The sequence below is a fragment of the Triticum urartu genome, unplaced genomic scaffold (genome assembly GCF_003073215.2).
Source record: "Triticum urartu cultivar G1812 unplaced genomic scaffold, Tu2.1 TuUngrouped_contig_8347, whole genome shotgun sequence".
Taxonomy (NCBI): domain Eukaryota; kingdom Viridiplantae; phylum Streptophyta; class Magnoliopsida; order Poales; family Poaceae; genus Triticum; species Triticum urartu.
The window spans coordinates 1-10,852 of record NW_024119286.1 but is presented as its reverse complement, the minus strand read 5'-3'; the positions used below and the strand labels follow the sequence as shown (position 1 = coordinate 10,852).

Genomic DNA, 10,852 nt, shown 5'->3' with positions numbered 1-10,852 from the left:
GGGGCGGATACCAAAACCATCGCACTATATAAGATGCAATAATAAAAGTAAGAAAATAATACAAGTATCTATGTAAACATACAAGTAAGAATATTTTTCCTTTCAGAAAGAAGATAAGAACAAGAGGCTCACCACGGTGGTACCGGCGATGAGCTCGGGGCGGGTGATCGACGACGGTGAAGACGGAGACAGGGCGTGACGGACCGCTAAACCTAGACAAATATTGAGGAAAATGGAGCTTGGAGGTCGAGCTTGGAGAGGAGAAAGCTTAAGTAGTGTGGCTCAGGCATTCCATCGAACACCTTGTGTGCATAGGAGGTGAGCTAGAGCACCACCAAGCCCTCTCCCCCTCGGCCAGAAAAAAACAGAGCAGTGTGCTCTGCTCTTATGTGAGGGGGTATATATAGGCACCTCATTGGTCCCGGTTGGTGGCATGAACCGGGACTAAACGGGAGCCTTTGGTCCTGGTTCAAGCCACCAACAGGGACCAATGGTGGTGGGCCAGGAGCGAGGCCCATTGGTCCTGGTTCGTCCCGCCAACCGGGACCAAAAGGTCCAGATGAACCGGGACCAATGGCCCACGTGGCCCGGCCGGCCCCCTGGGCTCACGAACCGGGTCCAATGCCCCCATTGGTCCCGGTTCTAGACTGAACCGGGACTAATGGGCTGACCTGGCCTGGACCGTTGCCCCCTTTTCTACTAGTGAATGATTATATATCTTCATTATTTTCATTGTTTAAAATGATCAAAAGGGGGCTGATCGTATCCGAATCTAGCTTAATCCTTTTGGTCCGGCTCATGATCATATTCGAATCTAGATGTGAACCTCATGGTCACTTGGGGGCTTCCTGTTCAAACATAGGTCGTATTCGAACCAAAGAGAACATAGCTGTCGTAACCCTCTTGATCAGCTCAAGGCTAGACTCACTAGGGGGCTTCTTGATCGTATCCGAATCATAGATTAACCCCTTTTGGGTCCGACTTGGATCGTATTCGAATCTGGGTCGTTAAAAACCTCTCAAGGTCATTTGGGGGCTTCCTGTTCAAACATAGGTCGTACTCAAACCAAAGAGAACATAGTTGTTGGTACCCTCTTGATCGGCGCAATGCCAAAGCCACTGGGGCTATATGATCATATTCGAATCTTAGCTTAACCCCTTTGGTACGGTTTACTGATCGTATTCGAATCAGAAGCCTCCAGCTTTTAAATAAATGTTTTGATTTACATTGTCTGAAGCTTAATGTTTTTGACTTATTGATCTCAAATCTAACTGTCAGTATGGTTTCAAATTAAACCAGCTTGGTTATTTGACAATGAATTGTCAAGGCATAACGGTCATCAGACATATGGAAGTATTGACTTTCATAAATCAAAGGATTTTTTAGCCTTGTTTATCTTACATTTGGTTCTGCCTTTTCCACTGTGATAATTTCATAAAGACATATACCGGGTGTTTTGACCCGTCCGGTGCTAAACCGCCAGGCCTGCTCTTTCACTTTTTATTGGAACAAAGTTAAAACATTGCAGATGTAATCACAAATGTGCTGCATATTTATATTGACATCATTGGCAAAGAGTCGTATGCAACATTTTATGCGCGATGGCATAGGCAAAACATGCAGTTTTCAAGCTAATCTATTACAAGGCTTTGCGAGCCCACAAGATGGTTAGGACTCTCCCCTTGTCGGTTCACCTCCTTCTACTGGTTGGAAGCTGGGATTGGACCAGTCAAAGCCGTTCAGAGCAATGAACTCCGCTTCATCGTCAATCAGGCCGACTAGGTCAACTTCCGGAGCAAAAGTGTGTTGACGAACCGGCGGGATAAGGTCTGTCACCTTATAAGAGGGAGTCGCCATCTTCTTATTCTCCATATCAAAACCCGGCTGATATTTATCGATGTTGGTTTCCTCTCCAAGAATGGTAGCTTGAGGACGAACTCCCCTCACATAGGAAATAAAGTCATCTTGCTCAAATGGAGTCCCGTCTTCCTTCACGGTAGGGTACCCCTTAGCCACATCCACCGGGTCTAGATCTGGCACCCAGGCTTTGGAGCGGCTCAGAGCAGTCAGGGCTCCAGCTCTGGCACAGGATCGTTTGACCTCTTGAAACCTGGCGGGTAAGATCGATAACTTCTTTAAGACATCGCTCAACCGATTGGATCCTTGGTTGGCAGGGGAGATAGTGGCAAGTCCTCGTTGAGCGCCAATATACAATTGCTCCACCAAGGTATAAACCGCCTTCAGTATCGTCACATTATCTTGGCTCAGATTTCTACTTCGTGGACCTGCGAGTGATTTTAACAAAGGTTCAGCAAGCGGCTTATATTCCTGGCCAAAATAAAGTATAAGTGATTAATACAAATGACTTACCGAAGATGGCGGAGACCATTTGAGACACATGGTTTCTTAAGCCGGTGAGCTCCGTGGTGACCTCCTTAAGAGCCGCTTCAGCTGTCTCAGCACGTTGTATCAGCAGCGTCTTTTCTTTGACCCAGGACTTCTTTTTTGCAGATACGCTGGTTTTCAATTTCTCAGATTCAGAGAGGCTCAATTGGAGTTTAGAGTCAGTGGTCTTTATCTCTGTCTCCTGTCCCGCCAACCGGGTCTTGGCATCCGTCAATTGGGAGCCCAACTCAGATAAGGCGTTCTACAAAACATTCACAGGTGTGTCAAAACTTAAACTAAAAGTCATAAAGGTTCAAGTCTCAAGTACTTTGCTCTGCAATACCACTTGACACTTGGGGGCTAATGTCTACCAAAGCATTTTTTATGATTTTTATATGTTTCAAGTCCCAAGGGTTTTACAAAGTAACAACACTTGGCACTTGGGGGCTAATGCATAATATTCAGAAAGTTTTTCACGATTGAGCCGGATCTCAAAGCTTATTGAGACTAGTCAAAGACAGTTATGCAATTAAGTACCGGTTCATTTATGATAAATTGAGCCGGCCCTTGGGGACTACAGGTGAAGTTTACGTTACTCTATTGGACTTCCAAAAATCCTAGAGGCAACGTATCAACTTATATCATAAAGTCTACAAACCATTCAAGTTCATCATTTGAAGACTTGGGGGCTGGCAGAGCATAAGTAAACCTGAGAACATACCTCATATTTTAGCTGCAATTGTTTGACCATCTCGATTTCTGAGTCACGGCTGGAGTGCACATGATTGAGATAGCCGGACAGCACATCATTGACATTGAGGTGAGTGTAATGGGAGATATCAAACCGCACTTTCTACTTCTCCAAAGCTTCTTGCTTAGCAGTATGTCGGGCTAATACAGTGGGGGTCCCCGGTTCAACAAATCGGCTACTAGTAATCAACACGTCAGTATCAGAAGTTGTTGGTGGGTTAGCTGAGCTAGATGGTTCAGTAAGGTAATGGTCGGATTAAGGGTGGCCTCATCGGCTGACAACTCAGGAGGCTCCAATTGAGTATGAACAGTCGGATCTTCGGGTGCTTCAGTTTGAGAGGGAGTAGTTGGCATGGCCGGCTCAGGTGCAGGAACCTTCGGGTCTTCTGACGGCTTAATCACCTTAGCCTTCTTGGATTTGGCTTGACCACTAAGAAAGATTTTATGAGACAGTTAGTGTAAGGATGCAGTTTTAAAAGATATAGAGGAAAGATGGGTTTTCCTTACCCAGGAGCAGTTTTGAAGGCCGGAAATTGAGTCTGAGATGAGTCGCTAGAAGAGCGAGAAACCTCCTGCAAAAGGTAAAATAAAGTCAGTGATGCAAGGGAATAGATCCATTAATGAAAGCAAAAGACAAAGATGAAAGAAATCTCATTTTGGCGTTTTTGAGGAGTTTGTTGTAAATTGGGAGGCGGTTCATCGTCATCATTAGTCCGGGCCTGACGGCGGCTCTCATGTTGCTACTTTTTCAAAAGAAAATGAGGGTCCAGATAAGCCAAAGGGTGCAAAAACCTTACTTTTGGGGTTACCAATCGAAGTTTCTGTCTTGGCAAAGAGGCTGAGTCAAAGGAAATAGTTACCTCTTCTTCCATGGCCTGGCTGGCCCCCGTGTCGTCCTGGCAATAGTCAGTGTCAATAAGATAGTTAAAAATTGGCCAAGGGAGTCAAGGTCTACCTCCGACTCAGAAGCATCATCCAGGTGGAATAAGTTAGATGCATTCTTCTTCTTCTTGGGCTTCCGGGTCATTCTCCTGGCGGCTATGGCAGCGGCTCTGGCCTTCTTGGCAGCTTCATGATCATACTTAACCTTACAGAAGTCAGATTTGGCCTGTAAATAAATAAACAGGTTGAAGGGTCGTGCAAATATTTAAACTACTGAGGAAAACACAAAAAGAGAGAGGTTAGGGGTTTTCACCTCTGGGGCCGGGTTGAGTTTGCAGAAGGGGTTTAACCCAACCTTACTGCAGTCCTCATATTTGCCGTTCACGAGGATGGTTGGCATTACAACAACGTCTTCTTCAGTCAATTGAACAGAGTTCAGCAGTGGTAAGCTTGTCAGGGAGCACAAACTTGGAATCCAGACGCTCCGCGTGATAACCCAGCAGTGGTTTTTCATTGGCTGGTGACGTGTCTTGGCAGTAGAACCAGGTCTGATTCCAATCTTTGGGATGGCTCGGTAAGACTATTAAGGGAAAGACAGCATCCTGTCAGCGCTGAATTGAGATTCCACCAAGCTCCGAACTAAGGTCGTTGGTGCATTCATTCTGGTGGTTCAAGTAAAAGTATTCTGTGAAGAGTTCCACAGTCGGTTCTTCTTGAAGATATACCTCACAAAGAACTTGAAAATTGCAGACGTTGGAGATAGAGTTGGGTCCAATGTCTTGTGGGCGAAGCTTGAAAAAATGTAGCACGTCTCGAAAACCCAGTTGTAGACAGTTTGTGCTTTTGACGGCATGATGAGCAAAGGGCAAACTGAAAATAAAGTAATGTGCCGGTTCAATTCAATGGTGAAATTAAAAGTTAAATGATGATGGTGCAAATGAGTAATGGCGGCTTAAGTAAGGGCTAATGACATATAAAGGAAAAGCGGGCCGGCGTGATAAGCCGCCATGACTAAAGACATTCGAAGGAAACCAGAAACAGAATCGGCTAAGTGTTGAGACAAACAGATTTCCCAAGCTATTGCTATTATTATGGATCAAAATGGGTCAGAAAAGAAAAAAAATTAGACCTAAAGAACGAGCGTGGAGGAGTTCATCAGCTCTAAGAAGGTATCTTTGTAAAGGAAAAGGATCTACTAGCATCTAAAATGGGTGTAAAACCACTACCGCACAAGTTCTACTTTTCTTCTGGATCAAAAGAGGGTACGGTGAAGAAACTACAGGAAGGTCCGTGATGAACAGCGAAGAACGCCGATGAACTCGTAACCCTAAACAGACCTAAGGGCGCGGAAAGGTAAGAACTTACAAGTGCAGAGCTTCTGCGAAGGGTCGACGTGGTTCTCGGGGCGAGATCATGGTGATGCAGCGGCCGACGTTGAGAGGCGACGGTGGGCACTATGGTGACGGCGGAGCTCGAGAGGCAGAGAGGTGGCGAGAAGATGGAAGGCAGAAGAAGAAGAAGAAGAAGAAAGAGGAAAGACCGGCAAAGCCTATTTATAAGGGGATAAGTGAACAGGCAGGCGCGAAAATTTAGGAAGACCAAAATAATGATTATCCAGCTAAACGGACACCTTGATTCTCGGAAGATATTAAAAGATAAAGATCCGTTGAAGATGACGTCATGGCAGGCTTTCATGTTTTCAGAAGATGACATCATGGCGGGTTACAGAGTTTTTACAAACAGAGGAAGATGGATTTCGTTTAAGTGTTGAAGATTGACAAAGAACAAAGTTCAAGTCAACCTGGGGCCTATTGTTGAGGATATAGCTACCAGGTATGACCCGCCCAGGAGGGGCCGGGTCAACCCCAATGGCGGGTTACGAAAAGAAGCCCAATAATATTCAAGGTGATAGTTTATTGAGACTTATAGAAGGCCTAAGCCCAGAGGCAGCTTAAGCCCCAATATTGTGAACCGCCATATGTAAAGAAAGACTTGTAAAGAAAGGCATATAAAACAAGTCACCGAGCCAGACACGTTTTATGAGCCGGCCGGGACTCTGTAGGCCGTTAGGCGTCAACCCGTGTATATAAGGGGACGACCCGGCGGCGGCTTAGGACAAAAATCAACAGATCGATAGCCAAGCTAGCGGATTCGCTCCTTGGTCATCGAAACTAGCAATACAATATCAACTGGACTAGGTCTTACCTTCATCGTAAGGGGCCGAACCAGTATAAACCTCTCGTGTCCTTTGTCCCGATTAACCCCTTTAAGCTTCCTAGTTGCGATGGCCCTACGATTAAGTCCTTTCGCTAGGACATCTGCCGTGACAATTTCACGACAGGAATACAGGGGTGGGCGAAGGCATGGGAGGTTGACAGGTGGGACCCTGATTCATCTCAACACATTGTCAATATGGGAGGTTGGATTTTAACCAGACTGACAACCTAGGCCCACCGACCAGTTCTCCTTTTTTGTTTTGATTTTTTGGATTGGATAGCCGGTTTTGTTGTTAGAACGCGCTAATTGTAGAATGTTCGAACAAGCCAATGCATGCAATTGGTCGGTCCTTTTACGACCCAACAATCAGTGCATATTACTCAAGTGCCTATTTTATTTAACTACTACACACAAGTTAACATTTTCGCCGCCAAAAAGTTACATGTTAACATTTACGTGGTGAAACAACCTGTGGTTGGATGGTTAGGGGGGCGGTGGGATCCCTAGCGCACCAGAGTTCAAGTATTGGTACTCGCATTTATTACTGGATTTATTTCAGGATTTCCGGCAATGTACATTCAGTGCGACGAGACGTTCCCGTTGACTACGAGGCGACTATGGTGACTTCGTCAATCTTAAGATGATATGTCGGCTCAGTCTCTCGGAGGTGCTCATAAGGATAGGGTGTGTGTGAGTTCATAGGGATGAGTGTATGCACATATATGTATGAACACATGCGTCTGTATTGTGTTCTAAAAAAACATTTATATAACAAACCTAGATCAGGTGTCTTTATATATGCGCTTGCGTAAGACGTTTGAATATCTTAAGATTATACTATATCACATTTTCTTTGGCTATCATTGAACTGAGGGGAAACGAATTGAATTATATCACATAAAAATAAATACGGTAAATATGAAAGACAATATATAGCAAATTTTGCCCCTCAATGAGGAGAATAGAAGTCTTTAGTTTTTTATTATTTTATAATAATAAATACTATATAATAATTCAATTAACTAAAAGAATGTAAGGTTTCTGTTTCACTCTTTCTTTCGTCCAACCTCTCTATCTACGCCTCCCTCCCTCCTCCTTTTTTATTGTTTTTCATCCTATCTTATAGGTTTTCCTAAAATCGTTTCAACTGTCCCACCTCTTATTCAATTTACTAAAGCAAAATAATATTTTCGGGTAGCTTGTTCCACGTAGACTTTTTGGCAGGCGTAGGGGCGACTCGGGGGAGTCTAGAGTTTCCTCCCGCCGCCTCCCCCACCTGCCCAGACCATCAGCGCCCCTTCATCAGTTAGATAGGAGTAGCGACAGAGGTTGCGAATATGATGGCTTTGGTCTTACTGTTGTACGACTTTGTAAGGTCTTGTGTTAATAATTAATAAATTGGCCGTATGCATCGTCCAGATGCAGAGGCCGGGGGTATTCCTCTTTTTTTTTAAATGCCAATAATTTCTTATCAAATAAGGACTTAAAAATAAGACGTTAGGTAAATTATGGTGATTGTGTACAACAACTTGCTAATATTTTGACACACCAATATAATAATATACCTGCAGTTACGGAGTACTCTACCATGAGACTTACATTAAAATCATGAGACATATGTTGGAATGGAGGTAGTACAATGTTTATGCTCCTATTGCAACGCATGAGCAATTATCTAGTAAGTATAAGAAATCTCTTATTTAGTGAAAATGTAACACACACATAGTTTTATATGAATTTTAATAAAATACAATATATTGATACGTAATAGTTGTGCGAACTCCAACCATACATTTACTTAATATTCATTTTGGTTTTATCTATAACCAACTGTGTGCAATTGATACATCTAGAAGAGTTACCAAGTCTTGGAGCCAAAAAAGCCTCTCTATATGCTTTGCACGTTGGAACTATGGTACCAGTGAGTCGACCATTGGAAATACATGTAAATGACATGATCCTCGGAATCCATAGAACACTGTTTCTATCTCCCCTTGCGAATTTCGAGGCTCGTGTTTTTTACGGGGCTTTATCCTAGTCCGTCACTTCCATAGATCTGGTATCCAAAGTATATGGGCTCTTTCAACTGCGGGAGCTTTATGGCTTTGTTATCCAGGATTTCTACCACCCAAGACATGAGGGGGCGAGCATTTGGGTTGTTCTGCACCGACAACAGTCCAATATGGATGCACCGTAGAGCTTCATCAGCTTCATCAGGAGAGCAACCCTCGATGATAGACGGGTCGACAAGATTCAACAACATCCCATCCCTCTGTAAGCTGCACGCCTGCATCGAATCAATAATGTAAGTAATCATATCAAATAGTACTAGGTAGCACCCATTCATATGAATTGAGCAACTTTTGAGCACTTACATGATCTATAAGGTTATGAGAGTGCGTGCTTGGGCTTGTAGTGCAGATCTTCAAGCCACTCACTATTTCCAGGAGTAATACACCAAAGCTGTACACATCAGACTTGACGGAGATGATTCCTTCCATTGCATATTCGGGCGACATGTATCCACTGCTTGCCGCATAAAAGTTAAACTTGACCAATTGAATTAAGCACAAAAACGAGAGTTAGCATGAATGAAAATTCTCACTACTCACAATGTTCCAACGACTCGATTGGTGTGTCCTTGCTTTTCATTGACACTAAATATCCTAGCTGTACCAAAATCAGATATTTTGGGGTCCATCTCAGCATCCAACAATATGTTGCTTGCCTTGAGATCTCTATGAATCATTGTCAATCTAGAGTCTTGGTGGAGATAAAGAAGGCCTCTGGCTACACCTGTGATTATCTTAAATCTTGTGGGCCAGTTGAGTAGTGACTTCCTTGTGTCATCTGCCAATGATAGAAATATACAAAGCATACTATCAATGAAGTGTGTTCCTTTCATAGAGACTTTGCAACAAGTGAGCAGACGTACTGAAAATGAAGGAATCCAAACTTCCGTTAGGTAGGTATTCATAAATCAAAAGTTTTTCATCTTCATGAATGCTGCAAGCTAAAAGTTTGACCGTGTTCCTATGCTGCAACTTGGTGACCAGAACTATTTCATTCTTGAACTCCATTTCCCCTTGGACAGAACCTACACGAAGCCTTTTCACAGCAATGTCCTTACCATCTTCCAACTTGCCCTGAAACATGAGGTATTATTGAGTAAGAAAGGTTAGATCTTCCATTAATGATCCAATTATCAGTACAGGGGCTTCTTGCCTTATAAACATTGCCAAAACCTCCTTGGCCGAGAATGCTAGATTCAGAGAAATTATTTGTCGCGACAGCAATTGTTCGGAATCTCAAAATGGGAAACTCTGTGTTACTATCAACGAGTTCCTTACAAGTTCTTGAATATACTCGCATGATCCTTTGCCAGACACCTTTGCTAGCATGATTGCCTGTCAAGAATGTGTGTCTGTCCCATTAGTTTGTTGTGACTGGAGATGACATGTACTCCCTCCGTTCGGAATTACTTGTCTCAGAAATGGATGTATCTAGAACTAAAATACGTCTAGATACATCCATTTCTGCGACAAGTAATTCCGAACGAAGGGAGTAAATTAGAACGAAAATAATAATTTCCTACCTCTATTGACGTAGGCCCAAATAAACACCACACATATGAAGATCAAGAAACTTGACACAAATGGTAATACCATTTTTATAGTTTTGACCTTTCTCAGGTTACCTGCACAGAATTAGTTTACGCAGAATCATCAACGTTTATCAATGCTAACCATCACATCCATAGAATAGTAATGACTCTTTCTCTAATGCAAGCATGAAAACATTTGGCCATTCTTTCTTCCAATTTCAATGCATGGATCCCTCCTTAAAAAAACTATCTACTGAAACATAAGCAACGATACATACAAGGAGGAGCAACGAAGGAAACATACCTTGTAATACGTAAGTCCGAACATAGAGGTTCTCCCCTCCTTGTGTGTTGTTCTCCATGTCGATCAAATCCCCCATCCATACCAGGCACCTTGTGTCATCTCCGTCGATATCCATGTTGCTCATACTGGAGTAAGCATATGCCACACATGAGCAATTGCTTTTGCATTCCTCAGTGCACTCATCAAAGCTTTTGTTCGGGACATGGAGGAACTTGTCAGGGACCTTCATGCCCGAAAAGGTCAAGAACCCGTCTCCAGGGGTACACCTTCGCACCTCCTTCCGGCGGCATCCCTGCAAGAAACGTCCGACGATCCATCCTTTATCGTCCCTCGGCTCGAAACCATCCAAGCACTTGCACACTGGGATGATTTCTGTGTTGTCGCAGTAACCATAAGGACCACAGTAGCTATACGTATTGCACTCATGTTCAGGCTCTGCGTACAGGGCTCTCCATACCGACATGTTGCTTTCCCAGCTTAGGACAGTTACCTTACCTGAGTAGTCAATATTCATCCTAACCAACACGGCGGAGCCGGTTGGCATGCCGAACGACATGTAAACCTCGTCGCCGGCATGATGCAACGCCATGTAGATGGTAGACTTGAACATATCCATGTAGTAGAAACGGAGGAGGTAGTTTATCCATACCGGGCTTCGCCGGTGTGGCCTCGAGCCATTCCCGATGAAGCTTTGCAGGAGGGTGTTGGGG

The 10,852-nt window shown here is 43.8% G+C and overlaps 1 protein-coding gene across 1 annotated transcript; it reads right to left on the bottom strand.

Moving 5' to 3' along the window:
• Positions 1–8,074: 8,074 nt before the first annotated feature.
• Positions 8,075–10,848, bottom strand: LOC125531902 (receptor-like serine/threonine-protein kinase SD1-8; the record flags this gene model as incomplete). The annotated part of the gene is made up of 5 exons (XM_048696118.1): positions 8,075–8,521; positions 8,610–8,760; positions 8,847–9,084; positions 9,830–9,931; positions 10,143–10,848. Coding segments are annotated over 5 exons (1,455 nt in total), but the record flags the coding sequence as incomplete, so codon positions are not given.
• Between the last annotated feature and the right edge of the window lie 4 nt (positions 10,849–10,852).